The sequence below is a fragment of the Talpa occidentalis genome, unplaced genomic scaffold (assembly GCF_014898055.3).
Source record: "Talpa occidentalis isolate TD23 unplaced genomic scaffold, MPIMG_talOcc4v2.1 talOcc4.10, whole genome shotgun sequence".
In the NCBI taxonomy this organism is placed as follows: Eukaryota; Metazoa; Chordata; class Mammalia; order Eulipotyphla; family Talpidae; genus Talpa; species Talpa occidentalis.
This window is the reverse complement of record NW_023600993.1, coordinates 75,453,618-75,466,695: the sequence shown is the minus strand read 5'-3', so window position 1 is coordinate 75,466,695 and position 13,078 is coordinate 75,453,618. Positions and strand designations below refer to the sequence as shown.

At 37.3% G+C, this 13,078-nt stretch overlaps 1 protein-coding gene across 5 annotated transcripts in view; it reads left to right on the top strand.

Annotated features, from left to right (window-relative positions):
* The first annotated feature begins 237 nt into the window (after positions 1 to 237).
* MACROD2 (mono-ADP ribosylhydrolase 2) overlaps positions 238 to 13,078 on the top strand; it is a 1,913,210-nt gene continuing 1,900,369 nt past the window's right edge. For all 5 annotated transcript variants that reach the window (XM_054696174.1, XM_054696171.1, XM_037494392.2 and 2 more), the window contains exons 1-2: positions 238 to 363; positions 6,125 to 6,241. In XM_054696174.1, coding sequence (XP_054552149.1) covers positions 318 to 363; positions 6,125 to 6,241 — 163 coding nt within the window. In that variant the 5' untranslated portion in view covers positions 238 to 317. The remainder of the gene's footprint in view (positions 364 to 6,124; positions 6,242 to 13,078) is intronic.

The window sequence follows — 13,078 nt, the reverse complement described above, 5'->3', positions numbered from 1 at the left end:
ATGGGAGCCGGCGCTGGCTTTCGGCTGGGAGGCGGGGCCTGCGCGGGTGTTAGGTTAGCGCGAGGCGTGACCTAGTTGACAGGCTCTGAGGTGCTGCTGTGGCGGCCGCTGCGGGGCTGAGGCGGGTGGGAGCCGAAGCCGAGCGCGGGCTGAGGGAGGAGGGCGGCGACTGGAGAGCAGCGAGCGGCGCGGGACGCGGAGCCTCTCTCACTTTTTCCCTCCCGAGTGCCCCCTCCCACCCTCCCACTCCACACACACCCTGTTTGCCCGTGAGCCTGGGGAACTTGCAGCTTAAAGCCAGCCACCCCCACGGCAACATGTACCCCAGCAACAAGAAGAAAAAGGTGTGGAGAGAGGAGAAAGGTAACCGGCCCGTCGAGTCCTGGGGGGACGGGGAGGGGGTGGGGTGGGGGCGGGGGTCAGGCCGTGTGTGCCGCGGCGCCCTCCGCCCGAGCTCCCGCCTCGCGCCCGCCCGGCCGGCCGGTGCCGCCTCCCTCGCGTGGCCGTGTGTACACACGCGCACACGCCCGCGCACCCGCGTGCACGCGCCGCCCCCGGCACCTGCCGCTCGCGCACGTGTGGGCGCACGCCCCTCCGCCGGCGCCTCGCCGGGCCGCCTCCCTCGCGCCTTCGGACCCCGGCGCGGCCGCTCCCGGGCGCCGCACAACTTGCTCGGGTCTCCCACGCGCTCCCCGCGCCTCAGCCGGCACTTTCGCCCGCCTGGCCGGGGTGTCCCCGCGCACGTGCCGCCGCCTGGCACCTGGGCTGCAGCTGCAGCGCTGCCTCCGCGCGTCGCTGACCCTCACTCGGGCACTCCCCGCGCGCCCCGCAGCTGGCAGGTGGCCTCCACCTTCGGGTGGTCACCACCTCTCCAGGGCCCCTCCTGAGACGCAGTGTGTGTGCTGAAACCTGGAACTCTCCGGGAAGCCTAAAGCGAGCTTCTTGTCCGGGAGGTTTCGTGCCTCCAGAGAAGTCTGAATGGGTGTCTCTCTGCAGGGTGTTTCTCTCTGTTGCGTCCTCATTCATCGTCTGAAGTTGCTCGGAGTAGGTCGTGAGATTGATGTCACTCTGTGAATGAACCCACCCCTGAGTTTTGTGCATCTCTAGGCTAATTCAAAGCAGCTGGAATCGAGGTGGCACTGACACAAAAGTGTGCGCTCCACCCCTGTTTCGCGCGCGCTCTCTCATCCTTATTAGATAATATTCTAATGTAAAACTCGAGTCTCTGTAGTATTTCTTGCGTTCGCATCTTTTGAAACTTCTGTGCAGAGATGTAGCAGAAAGTACTCGTGTTGCAGCTGCTGAGAGGCACTAAGCCTGTGTATAAAGGGTGAGGTAGAGTGAGGGAGGGTAGTGGGCATCTTTAAGTGTCCCATCATTTTTATGCAAGGAGGATAGATGGGTGACTGGGTTGAAAGTTGATTTCCTTGATAAATAGCTCTTTAAAATTTGTAGATTTTCATTTTCTTGATAATAGCTCTTTAAAATTTGTAGATTTTCATTTCCCTGATAATAGCTCTTTAAAATCGGTAGATTTTTATTGTGAGTCCTGGATTTTATAAACACGAAGTCCAAACATTGGATTGAGGAAAGTGAATAAATGTGGAAAAAGAATCCCTTATAAAGGGCCTATTTCAAACAGTGTATGAGGATGGATTTTTTTTTTTTTTTTACAAATTTACTGGGAAAATTTAAAAACATAACCCAATTAAAATGGGCTTTAAACAGTGCAAGATTAGGTTGCATGTCATTGTTATGTTTTAAAGACTTAGCATATAAGAAAATAAAACTTGGGGTGTCATAAAACAAATGCTGTTGAGAATAATAATCTGTATAAAGTAGTGTAAAATAATTTTGTTTTTGCAGTAGTAGTTTCTTTCCTTCCAACACACTTTGAACAAAGATTTGCTTTGTAAGCTTTGAAATACCGTTTATGCCATTTTTGTTGAGGGCCTTGAAATGTTTAGTGTTACTGATAATAATGAAGACAAAATAGCGGAAGACATGAAGATAAGTTTTCAATAGGTAAATCATGGTTGGAATTATAGCGATTACCTAACCACTCTTCTGCCATAATAGATAATGTTGCTAAAGTAACAGTGTTATAATGGATCCTTCCTTTAACATTTACAGTCAGGCTGTGACAGACAAGCAGGTATTTCAGACATTAACGGCTTGATTTTTTTTTCTTTTGTGTCTAAAGGGAAAAATATAACCAAATTAGTATTTTCTAAGTAAAGAAGCAATGCACATTTAAAGAAGACATATAACAAAGTAACTGTCTTTTGTCCACAACTAGTTTAATATTAAAGAGAAAAGTTACTGTGGCTTGAATACTTTAATGTATGTTTCATTGTTTTATCTGGGTGTCTATTTTTGGGATATTTAAAAATATGCCATTAAGAAAGAGCTAAGGATTTCCAGCACAGTAGTTAGTATTAAACAAGCTGATGGTGGGGGGAGGGGGGATAAAGAAGCAGATAGGATGTTGACCTTTTTACTTTCATTGCATTGGAGAGGATGGTATTGTATTTTTGCAACTATTAATTGCATAATAAATGCAAAAGAACATACGACTTTGGAGTTCTCAAGTCCACTTACTTTAAACTTAATGACCTATTGTGAGTTCTACTTCAAAACCACTAAATGTGTATTATTTCAAGTACTGAAATGTAAATTATCGTATTGTTTTATCTTATTGTCCTAAAGATCTTGTTTTTGTACTAAGTATCCACAAAAAACTTTTAAATAAATGGAATGCCAGAGGCCACGTTACATTCCTGTGTGCACCTTCTGATATTTACAAAAACAGAAGGCTACTTCTTCATAATATCTTTCAGCGTGGTTAGTGATGCTGTAATTTGTCTATGTTGGTGCTCTGAGCTTTTTTTAAAGTAGTGCTTTGGTAGTAGCTAGTCCCTTTTCTTCCTCTGGGTGATTATTCCAGATTTACTCTTTCCTTCAGGCTTCTGTCCCTACAAGATCCCATCCTCCTATACTGAACAGGTGACATTACCATTGTAATTCATGGAGCAAATACATGTTATATAGCATGAGTAACCCTAGTGTCTGCCTCTCTGGTCTTATTTGTCTGTTTTATATTTTTTTGTCCTTTATCTTTGATTTAACCCCTCTGCTAAGATTAACCCCTAAGTTTAAGTTTAACCCCTCTGCTGCTGCTCTTCATCTCCTTTGCTAGAGTCTTTGAGATCTTAGGTCATTATTCTTTTCTGGATATGTTTGATTTGCTAGCGCCTTCAGCCTGTTCTTCTCCTTAGCCTGTAACAATGTTCAAGCCTTTTCCACCCTAAAGTAGCCTTCCTTCCACAGGCTTTCTCTTGGAGTTGTTTTTTACCTCCCCCCCCCCATTCCTCCCTTAGTCCCTCAAGGTCTGGATCTTGGTTGTACTTTACAGAAACTATATCCTAAAGTTTTAAATAACAATGGTGATGATACTAATGTGTAAATAGTTACTATTTGAGTTCATTTTGTGTGCTTGGCACTATTCTAATACCTCATGTGGGTTCTCTCATTTAATTCTCAGAACTACCTTATGAGGTAATTTATGATGTTAACATCTTTGAACCCCCTTTTCCTGGGTTTGCATTTTATTTGTACTGCTTATTAGCATGGAACCTCAAATCATTCAACCTCCCTGTCTTAGTAGCCTCATCTGGAAAGTGGGGAGAATAACTACTAACTTACCTCAAAAAGAAGTTGAATATAAATCTATGTAGTCTAAAACCACATAGATTTGCATGATTTGGAATTAGAACCCAGGCAGTTCTGTTAATCACTTTGTTCTCGTTTCGTTTCTGTTGGTGATCCATCCCTTTGTGATCTTCCGGACAAGATTTTTTTCTCTTCTGCTTACAACTCTTTTCTTTGCTGGTTTCCATATTACTGGGATCTTGATTTACCGTGACCTCCCAATGGTATTTACTTTTTCATTCTTTTTTTTTTTTTTTTTTTTTTTTTAAGATTTATGTATTTGTTTATAAAGCACTGGGTACAGTCAGAAGCGCGGGGAGGGTGAGAGAACTCACCAGAGCCAGAGCAGGGAACAGAACAGGCAGACCGATGAAACACATTGCTGAGGGGAGCAGCGGGGTGGCAAGAGAGGTCTGCGTGCCATGTGGGACCCTCGGCGGTGGCTGGGGATAGAACCTGTGCTGCAGAGGCTGCTGGCAGCTTCACAGCCCAGCGCTCAACTGCTGCACCACCAGGGGAGGGCCGTATTTACTTTTTATTTCATTTTTCCTCATTTTGTGTTCCCTTTTAATTTTTTTTTTTTTTTGAGCTTTGGTCCTCTGCCCTCTTCTGTGAACTTTCTATAGGACTAGGAGTTTATATTGTAATTTCAGAAATCTCTAGACTAGATCTTTATTCTGAGTCTCTGAGTCTTCATTTCAGCTTGAATATCATGTAGGCATCTTAAATTTAATGCAGCATTGACCCTCAAGTACTATATTACTGTGATTTGAATACCTCAGAGATGATTAATTATTTTTTTTCCTAATGTGGCTTAAGAAAAGCCAGCTTTAGGAGCAGAGAAAAATGTTGGCTTCCCATTTCTTGTTCAGTTGTGCTTACATTAATACATCTGCACTTTTTTTTGCGTGTAAAACCTTTTAAAGTGATGATTTTGTGAAGTTTAGGTTTTCCAAAACTAGATACTACCCTTAAATCTATTAACTGAAACCAAATTACCTTATAAAATGATGAAAAATTTGAAGGGTAAGAGTACAGCCATCAATGTCTCTACATTGTGGAGACTTTGGTATTATGTAGGATACCTAACAGCTGAAATATAGAGTGAATGAGGATGTCACTGTTAGTTTGTAAATTGAGTATTAATAAATCTTATTTATTTCTTTGGATTAAAATAAATTTAGATAAAAAAGAAACAGAATTTCTTACATTATCCGTCTGTATTCTACTGGATTGTTTATGTACCTTCTGGAATATATAGAATCAATTTTGAATATACATGGCCCCTTTTCTATGATACAGATATGTAGTATACACCTTTCTATACATTTTCATTTTAACTTAAGTTTCTAGCTACTTTTCACTTTTGTGGCTACTTCCCTCCTCAAAGCATATAGCTTCTTGTCTTCTTATCTTTGTTTAAGTTGTTCTACTAGCCTGAATTATCCTTACTTCTTACCACTTCATGCAAAATTTTATCTGTCCTTCATAAGTCTGCATGCACATCATCTGTTTTGGGTAGCTTTTCCAGAGACATCAGTATAGTATGGGCCTACCTGAATGGATTTTAATGGAAAGCTCTCTCACTGAACTTTGATGTGCTTTATTTACTCTGCAAAATAGGGAAACTAGCAATTATGCTGAGTTGTTGGGAAAATTATTTCAATAAGAATAACTGGCACTGGCACACAGTGAGGTCTTTATAAATGACAGCAACTTTTATTAATTCTATGATTCATTAAAAATATATTTTATTTGGTGATGGGAATTTTGCGGGGACTACACCTTTGAGGAGAAAGCATGTATAAAAAGGAAGAATGATGTAAAATAGATATAAAATTAAAAAAGGAAAAATACACCAAAATCAATGTATTTTAAATTTCCCTAATTAGGATGTGTTTTTAAAGTATTGTTTATATCACCTACATAAGGTAATAAAATGAATGTGTGCTTTTATAGTTGATGGCATTGTAAAATTAATTATCTTGTGGTTGCTTATTTTGTGCTCTTAACATTTGGTACAACTGTTTCCCAATTTTGCATTTTACCTTTGTAGGTATTACTTTGTATCTTACCATTTCCTCTTTTGTCTTATGAAGCCTCAAAGTCAAGGATCACCTTGTACTTGCAGTGTATAAACATATCACCAGGCACATGGTAGCCTGTCAGTAGATATTGATTAAAAGAGTTTCTTTCTCATACTATCAGGGTATTCCTTCTTTTTACCCTGCTAATGTGGAGTTAATTTGACACTTTTTAATATTCAAATATGTAGTTATTAGATTTGAATTTTGGTGTTCCCAAGCCCACACCAATTCTTTAGTTAATTTAAGATGATTACTATTTAAATTATAAAACAATTCCTGAACTTAAAAGTTAAATACAAATTGGGATTCTGCTTTTATTTTGCAAGAACGTTTACTGAAGATGACCTTAGAGGAGAGACGCAAAGAATACATAAGGGACTATGTTCCTCTGAACACCATCCTATCGTGGAAGGAGGAGATGAAAGGCAAGAGCCAAAATGATGGTAAGTTTCTCAGAACATTTTCCAGGTAGCTGCTATCCCCATTTATTTATGACTTCTACAGCACAATTTTTGATGGAAACGAATATTATAGTTTTGCTGTTTGAAATAATTGGTTGTCATTTAATTGTTTTTAGCTTTTTTTTTTAAATTCAAGAATTTATTTCATATTGTAAAATATACCACATTTATATTATGATCCTTTTTTCTTATAGGTACCTTTTTAAAATACTATCCTACAATAGATCTTGGAGTAAACGATACACATTAGGTGTGCTTCTTTGCTAATATGACCCTTTGAGTTTGTTTTGATTAGATTCGTTTATATTGGATTTTTTCCAAGTTATTTTAAGGACTGGATATAGTTGAAATAGAATGTCCTAGCAAGAATACAGGAAAAACAAACAAAATTTCACTTAATTTTAGAGCATATATTTTTTATATGACGTGGCATTGTATTTATACTTAAAGCATTCATATGAAAAAATTCACTCTCAAAGTCTTTAAGATTTGATGAGATTACAGAGTGAGATTAGATTACAGAGTGAAATTAGAATATACATTAAATTTTAAGTACTAAAAAGTTATATAGAAAAATTTTCTATACTGTAAAATATTAACGAATATAAAGTAATGGTACTTTATTAAATTAGAAAAATTCTAAAACTACACAGTAGGCTTAATGGATGTTTGATGTGCTTATCTCTAACACGCATTTTTCTTACATGAATTGGATATGATGAGGTTTAGGGGACACAGGATCTTTTTTTAGAGTACTTAGCAGTTGAAAAAGATAGGCAACCCTATAAAAGTTTGGAACTACAGAGGACCCACTATGGGCCCAATAGTAAAAGACGAGTATGGGGTTCCTATGTACAATATCTGTTGGAAACAGAACTGAATTTGGCTTTGGTGTCTGTGAAGAAAACATTTTTTTACCTCAGGATTTGGACTTTAGTTAAAATTTTGTCGTTCTATGAAGGCAAAGCAGGTAGGGTTGGGAGTGAAAAGATGTGGGTTCTTTTACATCTTACTCTGGCTGAAAGACATGTGTGATCTTGGGTAAGTGGAGTAGTGACTCTACCACTGTTCTAATGTGGTCATTAGACAAACTGTACGTCACGTACACATCTGACCTGTTTGCCTAGTGTCTTTATTAAATACAAATTGTTTTAATGATAGTCTACTGAGACATCATTGAAAGAGAAGATAGTGATGTGTAATGAAAAGAATGCAAAGTTAGAGACCAAAAGGACAGAATTCTAGGGTTTTTTTTCTAAGATTTATTTTTATTTATGCATATAAGAATTGGGGTGTAGTCTAGAGGTGTGAGGGGTGAGGGAATTCACCAGAGTGGGAAGCAGAACAGGCAGATCTACCGAAATACACTGCTAAGGGGAGAAGCGGGCAAGACAGGAGAGGTTTGCTGTGCCATATGTGGGTCAGTTCCCTGGTGAGGGATCAAACTCAGGACACAGTGGTGACAGGTAATAGCGCTGAGACTTAACTCCCGTACCACCAGGGTGGCCCCAAATTCTAGATCTTTTTTTTTTTTTTAAATATTTATTTATACAAGCACTGGGTACAGTTAGAAGCGTTGGGGGGGGGGGAGGTGAGAGAATTCACCAGAGCCAGAGCGGGGAATAGAACAGGCAGATGGACCAAAATACACTGCTGAGGGGAGCAGCGGGCACGGCAGGAGAGGTCTGCGCACCATGTGGGACCCTCGCTGGCGGCCAGAGATCAAACCAGTGTGATGCTGCAGGCAGCTTCGCAGCCCAGCGCTCAATCGCTGTGCCACTGAGGGAGGCCCCCAAATTCTAGATCTTATGTAAACTAGGACTATGTGCCTTCTCATGTTTGGCCCTCAGGGTTTTTTTTTTTTTTTTTGTTTGTTTGTTTTTTGTTTTTTCCATAAGAAACTGGCTTTGAATATTTAAACTCCATTTTTTTTTTATGCCTAATAAGTCTCTCTTTTCCTGTGCTTTTTTCTTGGATACTCTTCCAGCTGGTCAGTTTTCTAAGAATATAGTATATGATATTCTTTCTTTTAAAACAAATTTGCTTCCTGAGATAGAGGTAGATTGCAACTGCTGCCTTAAGAGTTGACAAAGCAGTAGCGATATGACACCCAAGCTACGTTGCCCAATACTGGGTTTACTCACCTCTGCTCACTTTCTGTTGGCTGCTTCCCTACAGTCAGTATATAATAGTGTAGGGTTGAAGTAGATTATTAGAGAATTTAGAATTGGATGTTTTCAGAGATATCCCCCACACCAAAATATGTCATCGAAATCAGAAAAGATATATTGAATAACACCTGACATTATTGATTCCTAACAAGATCTGTATATTTAATGCTGTCTCCCCAGGTGAGCTTTTAAAGTGGTTGACAATTGTACTGTGTTGTTCAGTTTCTTTCTTCATGTTCTTTTAAACATAAAACAGTATTTTACTCTTTCCATCTTGTGTTACTTTACTGCTCCTCTGTTGTGACCTAGGAAGTGATCATTTCCTTTTATCATGAAGTGAATGGATCATTCTACAAGTAATATTCTTTAATTTTTTTACCTTTTCTCTTTACATAATATCTCTTTAATGTGTGTTTTTTTCCAGTGTTACTACCTCTCCCATGCTCACTTACATTAAAATAGTAGTCAAGAGAGTTTCAGTATTTTAACAGGTTCAAAAATCATTTACAAATATAAATTTAGAAAATGATGAAGGGCAATTATAAATATATTGATGTGCCCATATTTTATTTTGAGCTGTTTAAACCATTGCTTATAGTTGTATGTGTATTTAAGTAGGTATTGATTTGATATTTATGATTTTTTTATAATACGAGATTTCAAACTAAGTTTAAGAAAATCTTTATAGTTCTTTGTCATATAGTTTCTAATTTATAGGAAATTAACATCATTTATTGGTTATTACAGTATACCAATGTCATCATAATATATCAATTTGAAATTATTGTTGTTATTAACTTATGATTGTAAAATTAATTATCTTGTGGTTGCTTATTTTGTGCTCTTAACATTTGGTACAACTGTTTCCCAATTTTGCATTTTACCTTTGTAGGTATTACTTTGTATCTTACCATTTCCTCTTTTGTCTTATGAAGCCTCAAAGTAGAAAATAAAAGAGGGGAGTGGCTGGATATGTTTCTCATAATTTTGACTTTAAACTCTCCTGATAAAAGGAGACCAAAACTTGCCAAACAATATAAATGAGTGTTTATATAGGAAGGAGGAACCAAATTGATAATCTTTTTTACTTTGATTTAATATTGGAAAACTAATATTGGAAAATTGTGGATCAAAAAAGGAAAAGAATGAGAGAATAATATCAACTTCCTTCGCTATACCTCTCCCCCACCAAAAACAAAAACAAAAACAAAAAAAACAACCAAAACATTTGCTTATTGTTTGTGTTTGTCAACTGCTATTCATAAATATCTGGAATTATGTGCCTTTAGTTACTATTTCCTCTGTATTGGGAATCCTCAGGATTATATAACAATCCAGTTTCATTTGTCACTTGCTCTATTGGCAGAGTTTTAAAAAAAAAAAATCCTTGTTTTTTTCTTTATTTATGTCTCTAGGACCTGGAATAGTGCCATATATATAGGTGTGCTCAAATAGTATGTTAAATAAAAATGGCTTAGAGGTTAATAGTCTACAAAGGGCAATTCTTGATTTTTTTGTAAATTAAGCTTGAAAATAAACATTTAAAAATGTATAAAAATCAAGTGGAATAATGAACTTTATGCCCCCATCACCAAGTTTCAGCAATAATACAAGACCCATTTTATTTCATCTATACTGGTACTTCCTGCACCTTAACCTGAGGTTATTTTGGAGGTAATTCCTACACATCACATTATCTGTGAATAAATGTGTGCTTATGTATATAAATAATAGGAAAATATTTTTTGTTTTACTGTACCTATAATGTTTTTATTATATCTATAAAGGATTATAAATTCTTTAATATCTATAATTGATATCTAAATCAATCACATTTTTCTTTTGTCTCATAAAGGGTTTTGCTTTTTCATGCAGTTGATTTAGTTGAGTCAAGATCTAAACAAAGTTCACATGCTGATTTAATTGTTATGTTTCTTAGATCTCTTAATCTATAGTTCTGTGTCCTTCCCCTTCCCCTCTTATAGTTTATTTGATGAATAAATTATTTGTCTTATAGAATTTTTCACATTTTGGATTTGCTGATTGCATCTTTGTGGTGTCATTTATTATGTTCCGCTATCTCCTGTATTTCTTATGTGCTGGTAGTTAAATCCCGGGACTTGATCAGAATTTAGGTTTACATTTTTTTGAAAGTATGCTTTATGGATTGCTGTACATTATTTTGCATAATATCACAGGAGACATAGTGTCTGGTTAAATCACTGTGGTGTTAGGACTGATTGAGGTTCAGGTCTGTCACCCTGACTTATCCATTGTTAAGTCCCTTAACAACTTTTTACCTAATGGTTTAAGTTAGCACTGATCATTGTGTAGATCCTTTTCTTTTTATGCAAAGTAACATTGTTCCAATGTTATCATTTCTTCTTCACTTACTAGTTGGGCTTCTACAAAGAATTTTCTCATACTAACTTTGGTTTTCATGTGGTGGTTTATACAGAAAAGGTAAAATAAATGCTAGATATCCTCTTATTTACCTGTTTTCAGATTCAAATGGTTCCCTGAAATTTTTCAAAAGTAACCAGAGGGTTCTTTCTTTTTAACTGTCACTTTGATTTTCTGTTTCTGTCTCCCAAATACACACGTATGCTAAAAGGGAATGCTTCCTGGTTAACAGTTTACAAAGCGGGGTGTGTGTGTAAAAGTGTGCATATATCTGTATGTAAGTGCATGTCTGCAATTTAAAGTGTAGCTCCCATACAAATACATATGATTGCTAAACTGTAGTTCTAGGATATAATAGAAAAACAAAGGTAGACATAAATGAAAGGATGGATGACTATGATAGAAAGGTGGCATTGCTTCTTTGTAGGCACAGTAGTTCAGTTCTCAGGCTTAATCGGGTATGTGTTCTTTATTACTTCCAGTCTAAAGTTCTATTAAAATGCCAGAGAAGTAATGTTTTTTACTCTCTTTGGATGGAACAAAGCATTGACAAAATCTCTGCCATGCTTGCGCTAATTTTTTTTCTAACCTGTATCAGAGAAAATAGCTGCAGTTGTGACTTTGATTAACTTTTAGTCCTTACTTTCTGTTTATATGGAACAGCAGTAGAAGAAAAGTAAAATAACAAGTGATGAAGGTGATTTAGGGGAACAATAAAATTATTTTACTCAGATATGACAAATTTTCAAAACTGGTCACTTACAAAGTTCCTATTTCATAGCTAATATGTATGTTTATATTGAAATTTGATATATATGTCATTCAAAAACTCTTAACTAGCAAATATCTGTGAGCTGTGAAGTCTTTAAAAGTCAATATCCTTTTTTTTGAGGTTCACAGAAATATTTTGAGATGTGTGGGTTCATTAGAGAGAGGCACATGTTTAATCTTCTGTTTCTTTTGCATTAAAAAAATACAATGATTAATTTAGATGTCTTTACCTTTTTTGATTTCATTTTCATTAGAACTAATTTCTATTCAGATTATTACCACAAGAGGTGATGACTAACCAAAGAAATAAAAGTTAAGTCCAAATTCCTAAATCTCTCAGTCACTTTGAGATCTTACATTGAATTTTGTTATGTGTCCCAGTTTGACTATTGATTTTTAGAAGACATCAAAGAAAGCATATTTAATCATATTTCAGTTCTAGTACATAATCCAGAATGTTTTTCCTTACTAATTTTCTTTTTCTTTTTTTCTTTTTTTTTTTTTAAAGATTTATTTATTTATACAAGCAGTGGGTATAGTCAGAGTCGCGGGAGGGTGAGAGAATTCACCAGAGCCAGAGCAGAGAGTAGAACAGGCAGAGTGACGAAGTACACTGCAGAGGGGAGCAGTGGGCGGCAGGAGAGGTCTGCACACCATGTGGGACCTTCACCCGGCGGCCGGGGATTGAGCTGGTGCTGCAGAGGCTGCAGGCAGCTTCGCAACCCAGTGCTCAACCGTTGCGCCACCAGGGAGGCCCTCATTAGTAAATATTCAATAACTATTTTGCATGTCAGCATCTTTATTAATCATTAGGAATGATGAAATCACATAGAGAGGGGTGAGGAAGCCATAATGGTGAGAGGAATTACAACAATTTTCATAACTGTTGAGGTGGGCACTGTCCCAGATTTTAAAACTATATTAACTTCATTATTTATTAAATATGTGATATTATTAATTGGGAGATAAGTCACAATTTAAAATGACTGAACAGTTAGGAAAGTGATAGTAAAAACAGAATGGATTTCAGTAGGGACACAAAAATTTTTACATTTTTATTCCTTTTTTAATTATAATGTTTGGTTTGAATGCTATACTTTAAAAATAATCTTAGAAGCAGAAGGCTGCTCGAGCAAAATGCCCTCGCTCAGAGGCAAATCCTGTACATTTTGAGAGGATGGTGATTCCCTCCCCAACCATTTGAAAAAACAACACAGAAGTTATTTGCCTCAAATAAAACTACTCTGACTTATTCTTTAAGCAGTTATTTGTGAGCTTCCAATACCTGCAAAGATGTTTCACAGGGAGAACTTACATTACAAATAGATATTTTCACAGTGAAAGTAAAGGCTAAAAATCCAAAAATGTCCTGAATTCCTTTATGGTCTGGTTCTTCTTCTCTTTGACTTCCTGTTATATCACTTTCTTGGTTGCTGCCATCTAGTCACACTATTATTTTATTTTCTTGGTATGT